Source organism: Chlamydotis macqueenii, chromosome 5 (genome assembly GCF_036417535.1).
Source record: "Chlamydotis macqueenii isolate bChlMac1 chromosome 5, bChlMac1.mat, whole genome shotgun sequence".
Lineage (NCBI taxonomy): Eukaryota > Metazoa > Chordata > Aves > Otidiformes > Otididae > Chlamydotis > Chlamydotis macqueenii.
The window spans coordinates 51,523,753-51,540,393 of NC_141560.1; the positions used below are offsets into that span (position 1 = coordinate 51,523,753).

At 54.0% G+C, this 16,641-nt stretch overlaps 1 protein-coding gene across 1 annotated transcript; it reads left to right on the top strand.

Moving 5' to 3' along the window:
* The first annotated feature begins 1,864 nt into the window (after positions 1–1,864).
* On the top strand, positions 1,865–9,874 carry LOC104483004 (cytosolic 5'-nucleotidase 1A). The gene is made up of 7 exons (XM_010124664.2): positions 1,865–1,984; positions 3,805–3,863; positions 4,595–4,762; positions 5,123–5,252; positions 5,871–5,993; positions 7,057–7,235; positions 7,781–9,874. The coding sequence occupies exons 2-7, from the start codon at positions 3,819–3,821 to the stop codon at positions 8,078–8,080; spliced, it is 945 nt and encodes a 314-aa protein (XP_010122966.2). The 5' UTR covers positions 1,865–1,984; positions 3,805–3,818; the 3' UTR covers positions 8,081–9,874.
* The last annotated feature ends 6,767 nt before the right edge of the window (positions 9,875–16,641 follow it).

Genomic DNA, 16,641 nt, shown 5'->3' on the forward strand with positions numbered 1-16,641 from the left:
CCCTGCAGTGATGGTGGGCTGGACCGTGTGGCTGCAGGCACTTAGCGCAAGGAGACAGATACTTGCAAGGGGATAGGTGCATGGCTGCATCCATCTCTGGTGAGCTCTGCACTTGGGCAGCCCAGCTCGTTGGCCCACAGGGACACGCTGTGGTTTAATGCACCATGGGAGGGCCCAGGACATGTATACAGGGGTGAGAATGAGCAGGGATGCTCTGCTCCAACACGGTAGGAAGGACAGATGGGGCAAGGGGATATTGCTTGGGTGGCTCCATCTCCCAGCGCCAACGGGAGCAGCACCAGGCACTCAGCCAGGATCAATTTCACCAGCATCCCTGTTGCATTAAATTTATGCTTGCACACTTCCTCCCTTGCTGCCAATTCAGCAAAGTCAGCCCAAAACCCACCTTGTCACTGGAGAAATCTGGAGCAGTGCCGGAAGCAGGGAGCAGTACCACAGTGCCTGATGGCTGATGCGGACATGCAGGGAGAGGCCCTGGAAACCAGACTCATCCCAGCTCTCCCTGGCCACCCTGGCTCACTGGTCCTGCCAGATTTTCACGTGGCCACCGAGGCCTTGCCACACTGGGTGCCTGGCCATGGAAGAGGTGCCAGGGCTGCCCCTCAGCCACCCAAAACATGGCCCCTCTTGCAAGCACCCTGCACTCAGGCTGCTCAGAAGGAGATGAGAAGCATCATCTGCAGGAGCAGGAGATGCTGTGGGAATGATGCTGCAGTAAAACTCTAGGAGGGAAACAGACGCCAAAACACTTTTTCCTCCAAACTGGCATTCACAGAGGATGCACGGGAGAAATGCATAAGGGGGACAGAGGGAAAAGGGAATATGCCCAGTAAAATCAGTCAGGGAAAGGAGGTTTGCATATGCATGCTAAAAGCTGAGCGTATCTGTAGCATTTTTGACAGGCTGTTTGCTAGGGACAAGCATCTCAGTGAAGCCGAGCTGCGCAGGACCCCTGTTGCAGCCTGCACTTTGGGAGGAGGTTTGGTGGTGCTGGTGATACCCTGGTCCCACACAGGGGGATGGCTTCTTGGCCTCAACGCAGGTGAATTTGGTCTCCTTTGGCAGGAGCCAGGCTGGGGAAGCTGCTGCTCTGGGCCGTCTTCCAGCAGCGGGACAGGGACTTGCCCTGGCTGGGCAAGGGAAAAGCTCCAGGACAGCAGCCAGTCCTCTGTGTCAGCCCCGCACCCCCTACCAAATCTCACTCTTTGGGCAGAAATAGGGTGTTGAAATACCCCAGCAGCACGAGCCTCACCTGGCTGGGCACCACACAGCCCACCTGGAAAAGCAAGATCCCAGCCAAAACATCACCCCCGCTCAGGGAAGTATGTAAGAGGCAGCTTTCAGAAAAAAAGAGAAAAGGGACCCAAAACCGTTACAGTAAAATTGCCAATGCCGTGAGCCCGCGCTGCTCCCTGCCATGCTCTACACCAGGCTTTCTCCCTGCATCTGCTGGCACATGCTGCAAGCTGCTCTTGACCAGGCACCCCTGTATTTTCAGCCAAAACCACAACCATTATGTATTCAAGGGGTGGGAAATGGGAGGTCTGCAGGCACGCTATCAATACCCCGGCTACAGAAACAGATATGGCTGCAGCGCTCGCAGGCAGCGAGCAATGACTGAGCGCAAGCTCCGAGGGAGCCTGAAAACCAGGACCAGGCTGAGCCCCTTCCCCAGGGCTGAGCCCCTTCCCCGGAGCGTGGATGAGGCTATGGCTGAGGCCTGGTCGGCCATGAGCCGCCTGTGCGGCGCTGGCTGGGAAATGCAGTCAGGCCCGGGCATGACGCCAACCCAGCAGGCTGCCTACAAATCCCAGCACGCCGGGGAGCAGAGCTGCACCCCAGCCCGGCCTCCGCGTCCTTCCTGCCAGCGCGGGCAGGGGGAAATATAAACAGCAGCATCTCGGGCGAAGTTTGGATGCTGCGGTTGGACAGGCTGCACTGGGGAGCAGAAGCAGAGGTCACGGTGAGTTTGGGCTTTTTCTCTCTAGCAGAAGCCTGTCAGCGTGCAGTGGGGTGATAGCTGCTCTGTGCTACGCAGCTGGGGGATGAGCGGCGGGGACCAGCAAGCATCCGCCTGAAATGCTTTCCTGCGTGTCTGGTGTTGTGTGCATGGGGGGGTGGGGGGGGCGGTGCTCGCAGCGGAGACGTGTGCATGTATACACACATCTGTATGTAAACAACACTGCCGTTATTAGAGGCAGGGAGATGGGAAGGAGAAGTCAGGCTCGGTTTGCAGCACTTGGAAGGACGGAGTGGAAATCAGAGGAGGTGTTTTCCCTCCAGGAAGGGCTGCTCAGCTCCTTTGCAGCTCCTCTGCCTCCTTTCACTTCATTTTCACTTTTCTAAAAGTGCTTGGCTGAAGTGTGGTCGGAAGAAAGCTTCTCCGTGTTCAGCTAGCGGTTGCCACCCTCTGCCCTGCTCTGTGGGAGAAGACCCCTTCCCAGCATGCGTTACAGGTGGAAGAAGCAGAGGGATGCTCAGCATCTCCTGGCTTTTCAGGCACCCCCTGGCTGGGACAGAGCCCTGCCAGCAAGGCTTTCCACCCCAGGGGCAGTTGGGGAGCGCACATGCAAATATTGAACCCCCCATGGCAAGGCTCTGGCTCTTGGGGCTGGCATCAGCCAGGTGCATTTCTTACCAGCCCAGGCAACACTCTGCACAGACTCTGAATGATAAAAATGAATTAAAATTGGGGCAAAAGAAATGTCTCCCCAGAGACCCTGACTTCCCCTTTTACACTGCATGCTGGCTTTAGTCTATGCTTGCACAGCCCCCCAGCTGGTAGGGGGGCTGTTCAGGAAGGGCATGAACTACTAAATGATATTTTAACTCTCCTGCCATTCCCAGCACGTCTGTGCAGAGACCTTATTGCTGCCTCTGCTCTCCAGAGAAACCCCACAGCTTGCTTGCGAGAGCTGCTGGGTGGAAACAACCCCTGCGGGATGCCCCTCAGTGGGAACTGGAACTGTTCCCATCCCAGAGGCTGAATCCTAAAAGTCCACTTCTAACACTGACTAGTGCATAGAAATGAAGTGCACAGCATGCTGGTTACAGAAACCACAGCATTTGGGTGTACAAAAATAAATGCGATTTCTTATTCAGCTGCTAGGCACAGGCAGACCATGCAACCCCTTCGTGGCTTTCATCTGCCAGAGCTGGGTTAGCCCAGCCTGCACAGAGACCTTTAGTGTAGGAGCTGGCTGGCTCAGAGGGCTGCAGAGGAGCAGACCAGCCCCATCAGCAGGATCCTATCCTGCACCCACCCAAGCCCTCACCACACATCTCTGCTTACTCAGCGCTTTTACAACTGCAAATGAGCTGCTCACACAGTGAACTTGCTTATTTGTGGATATAAATTCACCATTCAAACAAAAAAAAAAAATAGCAAGAAAGGCAATAAAGATGTGAACTAGGAGCTGACCCATAAGCTCTGACCTATTTTGGCTTTTTAGCTCCAATCAATCTCCAAGCCCTACTTAAGATGCATAAAGACCAACTTATTTTGCTGGGAAGAGCTTCACAACCACTTTCAGCAGTTTTCCCTGGACAAAAATATTTTTGGGGCGGGGGGAAAGCAGCAATCTGATTGAAAAGCCACTTCATCATAATTAATTGGAACTATTAGACCAGGCTTCCTCAGAGCAGAGCTGTTGTCAGCAGAAGCAGGTTCATTTGGGCTGCTCCACTTGGTGGGTAGGATATCCCCTTTCTTTTCCACTCTTCCCCCTCTCTAGATCAGCTGTATTATAATGCACCAGTTTAATTGTCTATTTTCTCTTTGAGGCTGGAAGTCGAAGATGGCAGAGCCTGAAAGCACAGTCATAAACACTGATGTGAAGCAGGTAAAAGGTTGTTCATTACAAAACACATCCTGTATTTCTAAAGCGAATTTTGCAATGCCACTGCAGAAGAGGACACACTACAGCCTGGAGCTGTGGTGGCCTGAATTGCTTGTGCCTAGGTTTCAGCAGTAGTGGCCTGTCCCAGGGCTGCTGGGCTCCTGGTCTCAGTGAGGTCCATAGGATTTCCACATGGGAGGAAGTTGCAGGACTGAACCTCTAGTTGCATGGGCAGGACAGGTACATTTGCTCACACTTAAATTTTAGAGCAGCTAGAGAGAAAGGAGCAGCTTCTATACATCTATAGAGACTTTATTAGACTCTCCAGGACAGACAGAAACGAAGGGTAAAACCACCAGTACGTGCAGAGAAAGCTAGTTTGTGCTGAGCAGCAGCTCAGCACAAATAGGTGACCATGGCTGTGCTGTGCCCACAAACATCAAAATTATGAAGCAATCTTCTCTGGTGCCAGCTATCCTCAGAGCATATGGCACTTACCAGACAGGTTCAGGTTTCACAACTGCCTGCCACATCCTTGGTGGCCTGAAGATGAAGATTGGGCTTGGTACTTCTCCAAAGGACCTTGGGCATCAGGAATTTTAACACATGGGTGATGGCTCCAACACTCAACCCCACCACCCTGATCGACTGAGCCTTGTGTCCCTCTGCTCACCCCACCTCCCCAAGCTCCTTCTTTGCTGTCACGCAACCCCTCTTTCCTCTCTGTCCTGCAGAAAGACCCTAGTGAGGCACTGGTCATCGCAGTGACCACCAGAGCTATCTTCAACCTGGAGGAGGAGCACAAACTCTACCTGGAGAAGGGCAAGGAGGAGTATGCAAGGCACCAGCAGGCCAACCAGGACAAACCCCTGCCACCAGGCACAGCCTTCGCCTTCATCCAGGTGAGCCACATACCTGGCCAGAGGCACATATAAACACTAGCAGGACAGAGTGAAAGCTCAGCTTTCCTGGCTTTAGGGCTCAACTCCCATCACAGGGTGCAGATATGCCTGTCCTGTCCTCTTGGCCTCACTGCAAGGCATCAAGACCTGTGCTCTGCACCAGGCCCACATGTCCAGCTCCCTCTGGTGGGGTATCCTGCTCCCTGCCCTCCTGGCATGGCTTTTGCAGGATGATTGCTCTGTCTGGCTTTCCTTGCCATAGCTGACAGATGCAGCACAAACCACTAACCTTAATTGCGAAGGAGCCCCAGCAAAGCTGTCACAGTCTTGCTCCTCCAAAAGAGTCTCATCTCCTTATAGGCGGTGCAGTATGTGAATGAGAAGATCCTGGAGAGCAACCCGGCAGAGAAGGACCTCTTTGACATCCTGGTGCTCTCCAACAACAGCCCAGAGAGTGGCGTGCGCATCATCAACAGCGCCAAGCACTACGGTAAGGGGGACCCCATCCCCGGGGCTGTCTGCTTCCCTTGGGAGGCTGCAAAGCAGAAGAGGCACCACAGTGGAGCATCAGTGGCAAACAGAGAACCAGGGGACACAAAGGGAAGGGGTCCTTTTGAAAGCAAGCCTAATTCTTGCCAGCGCCATGCAGCTGGCCAGAGTGGCCAGGGTGCCAGAGCACACCCAGGGTTAAGGCTCCTTGGCAGAGCCCAGCTCCCTTTGGCCATATCCTTTGCACCAGGGGGTCTGGCAGCACTTTGCTCAGCCTGGGCATCCTCAGGCAGCCACCAAAGAAACACACTTCTTAAAAAAAAAAAAAAAAAGAAAGAAACAACAACAACAAAAAAAACCACTAAATTCCAGAGTGCTGTCAAGAAGGCTCATTTAAGGGTGGGAGGAAGGGAATATTTAACTGCACTCTGCAGTTTTGTAGGAGCAGCAGGGCAAGAAGATGCAGCAAGAACAGGGGCAGGTTCCCCACATAGCACTGGGAAATTAATTGCCCTGAGCTCTGCAGCAAAGCACATTGACACTCCAGGAGGGGAGGAGGGGTGGCTGCGAGGAAGATATTGCCCCATAACAGACTTTGCTCACATCCCCTGACTTGAAGGGCTGGAGATCTCCAAGTTCTGCTTTGTCAGCGACGAGGACTCCACACAGTACCTGAAGTCCCACGGGGTCAAGCTTTTCCTCTCAGCTGACAGGATAGATGTCTGCAATGCCCTCCGGAGAGGTGCGTTCTCCCCTCCATCCCACATCCCCAAACCCTCCACGCTTTTCCCAAGCAGCCCAGTACCAAGAAGAAATGCCAGAGCCCATGAAGGCATGAATGGCACATTGATTACCAGTACAGTCCTGGACAGTTCAATCTCCTCTTCTGTCCCCACCTGTAGCCTGCAAACACACCAGGGGTTTCTCAGGTGCCTTCACAAGTCCCCTAGTGCTTTCTGCATAATTCTGGCCATAGCTGTGCTGTGGGCTAATCACTCCCTGCCTGACATTTAAGCCTTTCTAACCAAAGATGCTGCCTGTTGCTGCTCCCTGGATCACAGAGTGTATCAGCAATTCCCAGGGCTTTGGGAGGATGCTATAGAAAATTGCTTTCTTGGTACATGCAGTTACCATGTGGTCAGCGATAGATGTAAGCACATGCTTGACCTGGATCAGAGGAAGTGCAGTCTCCCCAACAGCTCTAATGGGGTTAATCACCTCCTTATTAATTTGCTTGGGTATGAGCACATCAGGTGGCCAAGGCTATTCAAGGTCAGGAGCAAGCCATTTGCAGCCCAGGCTTTCCTTCACTATACAGCACATTCCTGGAGCCTTCTTGAAGAGCATCATTGCTCTAACAAGTGTCTCATCTGGGGGCCTCGGTCCACGGATGAGCGCGGGCAGGGAGCAGCATGTAGGAAGAGACCTGTAATTAAGCCAATTACCCCAATCAAGTGGAGGTGCCAGTCCCTGTTACTCACAGCACAGAGTGCTAAATCTGAGCATTTAAGCCAGGCTTGGCAGGGTGACTGAGCCCCAGGAGGAGGGCTGCTCATGCCTACACAGCCACCCATCATCTCTTAGCAAACTGATTGTTTCTCCAGATATCAGTCTCTGATCAGCAGCACTGTTTTGTCCATCCCCATGGAGAGACAACACAGCCCTTGAAAGGCTGGGCTGACCCCCACAGAAAGACACCTGGCTTGGATGGGGCTGCAGCAGATGCACGGGGAGGAGCTGGCCATGCACGAGCTGCCCCCAGGAGTGGGTGTCCCTCCTGAGCCCCACCTTGCTCTGTCTCACAGGGGTCTCGGCAGCGCTTGTCTTCCAGCAGGAGGTGCAGGCCCCCAGCACCCCACTCCGCGTGGTGTTTGATGGGGACGCTGTGCTCTTCTCTGACGAGACGGACCAGGTCTTCCGGGAGCAGGGGCTGGAGGGGGCGGTGCAGTACGAGCGGGCGATGGAGGCCGTGCCCATGGGAGAGGTGAGCAAACTACCCCACTTTGATGGGCATCCACAGGCTTTGCACCCACTGTAAGCATCTTTCCTGCTAGGTCTTTGCCTCAAGTAGCCAAAAAAGTTGAAATCCTTACAGGGTCCCTTTGTATCCGCCACTAGGTTCCTGGTATGGGCTTGATCTGAAGTCCCACTGGAGGTGGATCTGGCCCAATGTCTCCTATAAGTGAGCATCAGCTCCCAGCTATCCAGGGTTGTGGTTATCTCCGCTTCACCTTTCGTAGGCTGGGACCTCTTGCTGTGCAAGCCCCTGCAGGGCTCAGACCCAGAGACACTGCTCACTGGGATGTACCTTCCTGGTCACCTTGCAGGATGAGCGCCACAACACTCACCTTCCTCCCAAGCACCCCAGTGCACAGCATCAGTCCCAGTGCTGCCCAATCCTGCATCCCACAGGCATCCCTGTGCTCTGGAGAGTCCTGAGAGACCTCGGGAGAGGAAGAAGTGGCTTGTACAGGCAGAATAGATGTCTCCTTATTTCCCACCCACTTAAGCATTTTGCTGTGCTTCCAGGGTCCCCTGAAGGCTTTTGCCATGCACCTTGGGAAGATACGCAAGAAGTTCAGCCAGGAAAAATCCCCCATCCGCACCTACCTGGTGACTGCCCGCAGTGGCCGCGACATGGGCGTCCGAGCCATCAAAACACTCCGGGAGTGGGGGCTGGCCATCGATGAGGCTTTCTTCATGGATGGGGCTCCCAAGGGCCCCATTCTCACCCAGATCCAGCCCCACATTTTCTTTGATGATGGCCTTCATAACATCCAGGAGGCTCAAGATGTGGGCATACCCTCTGCCTGGGTCCCTTCCTGCTGATGATGACCTGCAGGCCAGCAGTCCTCACTCCCAGCAGAACAGGGGACTCGGCCAGTTGAAGGCAAACCTTCTGGTGGAGGGGGAAGGATTTTCTAACCTGCAGCTAGCAAACCTCAGGGAAAGGGGGCAAGAGCATTGCATGAGAGCACAGGCTACCATACAAGATGTGGTGCTCATTTTTGCTCCTGGTATGAGGTCTTTTAGGTCTTAGGACAAAGCTAAAAGTTGCAGCTGCTCCAGGAAGAAAGGACACCCTTGTTGTGACACTGAAGGCTATCACCTACCTGCCCTGTAGGAGCTGGGACTTTTCTCTTCTGCAAAGGAATGAATGAAGCTATTACCCCCACACATGAGCTAAAGAAAGCATGAAACAAAGCACTAAAAATGCTAACTTTGGCTGTGCTCAGACAGTCTCTAAAATTTACTCCCAGGACCTCTGCCCAAAGGAAGCCCTCAAGACTCTGCCTGGCCAGACACACTCAGCTTGGTTTCCTGGGGAGGCTGATGTGTTCACAAGTCCTTCAGGTAGCTCCAGCCAAACTCAGCAGCAGAAGAAAGACTTCAAAGCCATAAAGGACCTACAAGCTTTTTAGAAATGGGTGACCAGGTTGAAGAAAGAAAGCCCAAACTGTGTCCCTATATAGAAGAGAGTATAGCACAAGTCACCTTTCCTCAGGTATACAGGCTGCTCACAGAGCATCATTAGGAGACCCAGAACCTGTAGGACACTGAAGCTGCAGGAGATGGGCCAGGGACAAGTCTGCAACCCACACCTGAGGTCTACCCAGGAGGTAGAGCTGCCACGTAGCTCTGATGTCCCTCCAGGAGAGGGCACTGGGGACGGGTTGCCTACAGCACAAGCAGGCCAGCACCCTAGGGACCAGGGCAGGACTGGGTTCCCAGGCCTGAGCTTAAATGGGTCACCAGGACCGTGGGCGTGGGTAGTGGGTACAGGTGCAGCTGCTCAGTGCAGACAGGGTGTGCTCAGGACCCTGCCCCACCAAGCCACTTCCCATCCAGGGATACCTCTCCTCCAGGAATTTGGACTCTGCTCCTAATTTTCCTGGGGAGCAAGCAGCCCTCCAAGATTCCTTCACAGGTTTCTTTCCCCAGGATTGGATGTGAGCAGTTGCCACTAGAGGCCACTGTGCTGCCTGGGGACACGGCACCCCAGATCTCTGGGAGCTCCCCAGAACCACCTTGTAAAATACAAAGTGGCTCCTCAGGGCAGTGCCTGCTGGGTGGCAGCAGGATTGTGGACAGAGGTGTCCTGGTTCCAGCTGGGATAGGGTTAATTTTCACAAGAAGCTGAGAGAGGGCACAGTCAGGATAGCTGACCCAAATAGATACTCAACACCATATGTCATGCTCAGTTTTTAAAGTGGGGATGGCACCAGGGAGTAGGATCACTGCTCAGGAGCACAGTGGGTTCTGGGCGGTGAGAAAATTGTACTGTGAATCACATGTTTTGTATATTCTATTATTGTTATTGGGCTTTTTTTTTCTTGTTTTATCTTCTTTTACTGTCCTGTTAAATTGTTTTTATCCCAACACAGGAGTTTTGCCTTTCTTTTTCCTGAGCCTGCTCCCCATCCCACTGCAGGGGGAGGAGTGAGCAAGCAGCCACGTGGTACTTAGTTGCTGACTGTGGCCAAACCACAACAGGAGATAAAGATAACTGTGGCTTAGTTTTTTTAATCTCAGCATAATCAGTATTTTTTTAAAGGCTTCACAAACATCACTCTCACCAGTGCTTTCTACCCCCAAATAAGTAAATAAATGAGCATCCTTTGAGTGCTTGTCCCTCACGCCCATGTTCAGCAGTGTGGGAGGAGGGCTGGGATAACTCAGTGCTCTTTTATGGACATTCAGTTCTTTTATCAAGTCTTATACACATCAAGATGGGTTAAATGCACAAGAAGCCTTCAGTAGGCTTTGGATGAGGCCCCTGGATATCTTCTTGCATCCATGTCCCCAAGCCCACTTTCTGCCCCCACTGCCCTAGGCTTGAAGGCTCTGTACATCTCACCCCATGCCACTGGCGCAAGTCCTGTCCCTCCCACCGTGGCCACCATCTGAGTCTAAACTCAGTGCTGCCAGAACAGGGCAGGCATATCTGTGTGGCTTTGGTAGGAAGCCACCTCCAGAGACTCAAAGCCTGACAGGGTTTTGGCACCAGCAGTCTGGCCCCTGGCCCTTTTGCTCAGTCCAGATGCTGAAATGGTTGTCTCGAGGTAGCAACATCAACAACATCAGTTACTCATCATTTGCTAATAATGCTAAGCATCTGTCAGCCTCAATCATGGAGAAAATATTAATTACAGGATGCCAGGTGAGCAGGTACAGATGTTCATCCCACTTTTATGAAGGTCAGATACCACTGGGTTCAGTGTGGGGATCCAAGCACCCATCTTTCCAGCCTTGCTCACTGTGCTTTGGTGGCAGCTGGCAGTGGGGACATGGACCCACCAGTGGTGGCTTTGATTGTGGTCCCGGACATCCTCTGCCACTCCAATCCATTGCCTTTGCTGGCAGGAGCTCGATCAATGCCTTGGCCAAGGGGGAATTAACTGAGTCAAGGGTGGTGGGGACAGGTCCACGTGAGCCTTCGCAGGGCACAAGCTGCTGAGGCAGGAAGAAGGCGACACATGCCTTCCTCCAGCACTGTCAGCACGGCGGGGGGATGACAAGGCAAAATGTGCCCAAAATGGGAAAAAAAAGGAAGGAAGCTCAGAGTTTGCAGGGTTACATCATACGGGGCCAAGTGCAGCTGCTTTGGGCCATGGCACAAAGGTGTAGCATCAAAACTGCCCTTTATTGCTCTGCTCCAAAGATGGAGCATCAAAATCACCCTCTGGCAAGGATTGCTGCAGCTTCACCCTCTGCTGCAAGGGCAGACTTGTTGTTTCTGTCTTAGAGGCATCTGTAATAACTTCATTAATGCTTGGGATGTTCCTCAGGTCTTGACTTTCTGAGGCATTTTAATCTCCCTCCTTCAAGGGGTTGCTGGTGTCCTGCTGCTGCTGCAGTCCAAAGGGGGTTTAGCTGCTGGGTCTGGTTGCAGGAAGCTTTTCTGATATCCATCTCAGGTTTTGGGGGCCAGGACAAGGCAGGAGCAGGTCACACCACCATGCCACCCACAGGGCCAGGCTCCCTTTGAGCCCTGCTGGGTGTCACACCTTTCCATTCCGGCAAAAGAAAGGTGTGCAAAGAGGTGCCAAGGAGGGGATCTGAAGACCTGAACTTGATTCTGGCCATTGCTTTTCAGCAACTTTGTGCTGTCCCAGCCAAAGCTGCCTAGTGTCGGGGTCCACCCTGGCACCAACTCGTCACTGCTTGGGACACCCCCATGACACCCTGCCCGTGCAGGGAAGGAAGTTGGTGATGCTCCCACTCCGCTCAGCTGCAGGCAGGCTGGCTGAGCCCAGCCTGTCCAGTAGTGCCGAACAAGCGGCCCTTGTTTTGGGGGGAGCATGTGATCCCGGGGATCAGAGGCTGCAGCTGGCTGGCCCCACGGAGTTTGCAGGAGACCTTCGCCCAGGAGCGTGCCCTTAATTCCCCACTCACTGCGCCAGTCAATTTAGACTTGCAACGCTAAAAAATAAACAACTTAGCATTACGAGAGAGAAAGGAATTTTTTAATGAAAAAGCGGTGCTGCAGGAAGGGAAGATTGGCAGGTATTTAGCTGCTAACAGACATCTGCATTGGCCATGTCCAAGCAGTTCAGCTTTATTGCCTCCTCACTGCAGCGGGAGAGGATGCTGGAGGCTGCAGGACACTGGGCGCAGCTGTGGTGTCCACAAGGGATGCTCCTGCACCTCCCTCCACCCATAACCTACAAGCACCTTTGAAGGGTCATGAGCACAGGGCAAGCATCTTCATGTTTTTGACCTAACCCTAAACCACCTCAGTGGCAGAGCTCCTTGAGAAACACTCAGAGATTCACAGCCGGAGAGGCTGAGATGCCAAGTCCGACGCTGCAAATCATTAACAGGGTGCTCTGCACGCAGAAGCTCAGAAATAGGGTGTGCAGAGCCATGGACCGTGTTTGCTGAAGTGCTTATGTAGGTTCAAGATCTTAAATCCAGGCAGGCAGGTTGGAAAACACTGGCTGCAGCGGGAAGGGAAGCCAGTGCTTAGGAGAAAGGTGACAATAACTCAGTGGGAATTAAGAGCCTTTATGGGCATATTCACACAGCAGTACCCGCCCCAGGAGGTCAGGATGGATTCAACAAAGAGGAGCTGGGTGATTGCTCCCACTCCAGTGAAACATATTGCAATTTTAAGCCGATCCTTGGGTCACCCTCGACTTTCCGAGCCCACTGTCCTCTCAGGACCAGAAGGCTCAATTGCTTTGGTGCTTTGTCACATGGAGGAGACGTAATTGCATAAATGATGGTCTTCTCGAGGCAACTTTTTTCTGGAGATTAAAGGAAATAATTGAACAGCATCTAGTGCTGGCAAATAAAATGAGATGGATGACATGCTTGCATGAGGCTGGAGGCAAATCTCTGCATCCTGCATGGAGGTCCCACCTGTGAGCAGATACCCCCCACCCTAAACCAGGTTTGCATGGTGTTGGGGACCGCGGTAGGGATTGCTCAAGGCAGGTGACAAGGTGAGTTGGTGCTCCCCATCACATCCTGGCGTGGGAGGCGATGAATCGATGCCATCATTGACACTTACCACCCCATCCCGTCAGCCGCCGGTCACGCTGCCTGCTGCCATTGCCTGCCAGGGTTGTTGATGCCTGTTCCCAGCAATTTCAGCCTGCTGCAAAATAACCTGGGTGAGGTAAACACCACAAGATCCCTGCCCTGAGGAGCGGCCAGGGCTGGCAGCCGGGGTGAGGCCGGTCCCCTCCTCCCCAAGATGGGTGCCAGACATCTCCCTGGCTGCGGGGGAGGACGGGCTGGGGGATGCGGAAGAACATCCGACATCAAGCGGGGTCAGGCGCGGGCAGGTGGCGCGAAGGTGGCCGGGATTTGGGCTGGGCCATGGAACACGTGGGACATGGGCACAGATGATGCCAAGTTTGGCAGCAGCTTGGTGAAGCACAGTGGTGTACAAGGAAGCCCTAGTGAAGACACTAGGGCAGCTCACAGGCTTAAAGACCATAAATACTTTGCTACATAAAGCCTTTTCTTAAAAAAAAAAATAGTTAGGAGAAAGGCTGAAAGTTAGGAGAAAGGCTGAACCTGGAGAAGATCCACTGGGCTGAAAACATCCCATTCTCAAACTCTGCTGCAAACAGCCCTGATGGGGATGGAGCCACACTCAGGCTCCTGCTCATCATGACACTTGGCCACCAGCAAGCCACCCTCACCTGACACCATGATGAGGGCTTGCAGCGTAAAAGCCACCAAGGGAACAATTACCACCCAGCCTAAGCCTTTTGCAACTCCGCTTAATGTCTCCCCAAGGTCATTGCAGCCCATGCTGGCAGCCAAAAACTGTTTTAGCAGGCTGCCGGCCAGCTCTGCCTCCAAACCAGCCCCAGTCAGTTGGTCCGGAGGGACCAGCGATCGCCACCACCTGCAATGTGAGGACATCTCCCCCAGCGCCCACAGCACTGGGACACGGTGGCCAGGGCCTGGATGAGTCCCTTTCCCGCTCTCAGTGCAACCCCTCCCCTGCTCCTGGGTTTCCCATCAGCTGGAGCTGCTACTAAAGAACCTTCAGGTTTGCCTTTGCGGGTGTCACCCAGAAAAAGGGTGTAATTTGGGATGTAAATGCACCCTCACCTTGCAAACTGTACATCAGTTTAGGAAATAGCGTTGGGAGTGGGCGAGGTCCTGGCACTGCGCTGGGAAAAAGTTACCACTGCTTCGCTCGGGGGCTCGGCCGGTGAATCAGGCTCCCATTAACGAGCTGCATCCAGCAGCTTCACACCGGCACCGGGACCTGGAGTCAGAGTCAGGGTGTTTGCAACCAGACCTGCCCAGGCTTGTGTGCCTGTAGGCTCTGCTCAGCTCAGACTGAGAAATCAGTTTTCTTTTAGAAACAGGCTGCAAAATTCCAAATGCACTTTTCTGAATTTGAAGAGGACATTCACCCCCTAGAAATCCCACCCGCAACTTTGCATTTAACATCTCTTGGCCAAAAAATAATCAGTGTTTCTGAACTGAAGCTTTGTTTGCCCTTCAGGTCATTGCAGTTTGGGGCATTGGCTACTGCTGTGGTAAATAGATAAGTTATATTAAAAAAAAACATGGAGGAAAGGGCAAAGGCAAATGCACAGCCAAATGCAAGGAGAAATAGGCTGCCTTAGCATCCCTGCCACAGTGCTGCCGAACTGTGGGCAGGGGAGCGGCAAGACCCCACCCAGAAAATAAAGTGTTTGAAACTAAGTGGCGTCAGGTCCCCATCCCCATGGCAAAGGGCAGGTGGCATACCACGGCATCACCCACAGAGGGGACACCAGTCTTCCAGAGTTTAGGCTGGGGTGCACTTCCCCGCGGGGGCCGCCGGGGCTGAGTCATTCGACATCCCCTTGGGAATTCTCTCTGGCAGGGACGCAGGTTGTGAAAGCATGGCCCACTCCCAGGGGTGTGTCACCCCACGCCCACGGCTGTGGCCGCCGGGGACAGTGGGGACGATGCTCCAGCTCACCTCCTGGAGACGGGGTGGATGTGGGGGGCCGGTGACACAGACCAGCAAGGAAAGGGATTCATCCACCATGCCAAAAATGGGAGCAAGGAGGGACACATCCCTCAGCCGTCTCTCATGCATCTCTGCCTGCTCCAGACACCTCAGCTGCAGCACTCCGGGTCTTGCTGTGCAAACAGGGAAAAAATGTGTAAAACCCCCTGAGCCCAGGCTGACAGCAGTCTATTTTTTTGAAGATAATACGGTCCAAGAATCACAGTCCCAGCCTGTAAATACCCAGATGTGCTCCCAGCTTCTGGTTAAACAACTCTGCTGCAGCTCTCAAGGCCTTGACATCAGGCAAACATCCCACTGAGGTGCTGAGGGAGCCCAAATGCAGAAATCCTGGCTCCTTGCTGGGGCCGTCAGTCCCTCGGCGTGCAGGCACAGCAGTACTGGCCTGGAAACCACCGGTGCCAAGGACTGGAGACGAATTAAAAACTCTGGGGATCAGCTGCCAGGTCCCTTCCCACCCTGAGAGCACCCTGAGGAGAGGATCAGTATCGTAACATTCCCTGACACGGCCCCATCCTTCCTTTGTCCCCATAAACCATCGGGAAGTGTCTGGGCTCACCGGTACAATGGACACCTAAGTCGCTTAGAGAAGCACCTCTAAAAGCAGTGACTCTCTCACGCTGGTAGGAGAGCAGCTCCGAATGCGGGCACAAGCCCTACTACCACGAAGCCCAAGCAAAGGCTTGTTCACAACAGCTTTGCTAACAGCAAAGATTGCTCTTAATCCCTTGGAATTAAAAAAAAAAAAACAGACACAGACTGGGTCCGGACTGCTTGACCCTGCTGAAAGGCTTTGCTCTGCAGTGCGTGATGGTACGGGGCTAGCATGGTGTGCTGTCCTCACCAACCCATCCCTGCACGCTGGAGCCCGCTCTGTAGCCCCAGGATGCTGGGAGAAACTGGCTGGACTGGAAACACTTGTGGGGAGCTGCTGCAGGTGCCCCAGCCTGGGGGCCAGGGCACAGCCCTGGCCGGCCACAGTTTCCCCAACCACTTCAAAGAGGAGGGAGGAGGGCTGGTACCCGGCCGGCTCCACCACAGGCCAGATCCAGGAGAGCCTGAAAGGGTGTAGAGGAGCCCCCAGCCTGGCGTCAGGACTGTCCCTTTTGTCTGCAAAGCGCATTTGCAAAGGGGTTTAGAGCCCTTGGGGCGGGGGAGGAGGGGGGGGGGGTTGCGCGGTTGGGTGAGGTTATGTCCAAGCCGCTCCTGCCTGCAGGCACGCAGCGCCAGAACACCAGTACCCAAGGGAATAAGAGGAGGAGACCCCTGAGCCGAAACACACGCAACAGCGATGCCTCTGGGGTCGGGCTGCAGGTCCTGGAGACCCACCACGCCTTGGTCCCTTGCCTGAAAAGAGCAACACAGGGTTTTGCTGAGTCATGCAGCGCCCCAGGGCCGGGAGAGCACCGGGTTTTGCTGACTCAGGGTCAGTGGCACTCGCCTTGACCACATGCTTGCAGGGCAGGAGGGAAGCGGGGGCTGGCCGAAATAACGGGACTCAGCGGGCTCTGTCAATGCCTCCAGCCATCGCTCCGGGAAACCTTGTCCCAGTGGGTGCTGTGTCCCACGAGGAGGTGGCAGGTTTCCCAATACCCCCGGATGAACTGAGGCATAGCAATTTGCACAGCCAGTGGGGCAAAGATGCAGCCCAGGGCAGAAGTATTCCCTAAAAACACTGAGCACAGACTGCAGTCGGGGGGCAGTGGACACATATTTGGGGCAGTGGGATGCTGCATGAGTCCACGGAAGGACAGAGAGGCTCAGGGAGGGAGAGTGGGGAGGAGGAGGTGGCATGAGCGGCATGACGCAGCGATTTTCCAGAAGTTGCTCGAACAGGCAGGTGAGGGACAGGGACTCTGCTTCGAAGCCAGAGGTCCCCCACCCCAGCAGTGCCCAG

Excerpts from the sequence above, each read along its gene's own strand:
- LOC104483004 (XM_010124664.2), top strand. The coding sequence starts at position 3,819 with ATGGCAGAGCCTGAAAGCACAGTCATAAACACTGATGTGAAGCAG. Across the intron at positions 5,253-5,870 it reads CAACAGCGCCAAGCACTACG|GGCTGGAGATCTCCAAGTTC; the intron begins GTAAGGGGGACC and ends CCTGACTTGAAG. Across the intron at positions 7,236-7,780 it reads AGGCCGTGCCCATGGGAGAG|GGTCCCCTGAAGGCTTTTGC; the intron begins GTGAGCAAACTA and ends CTGTGCTTCCAG.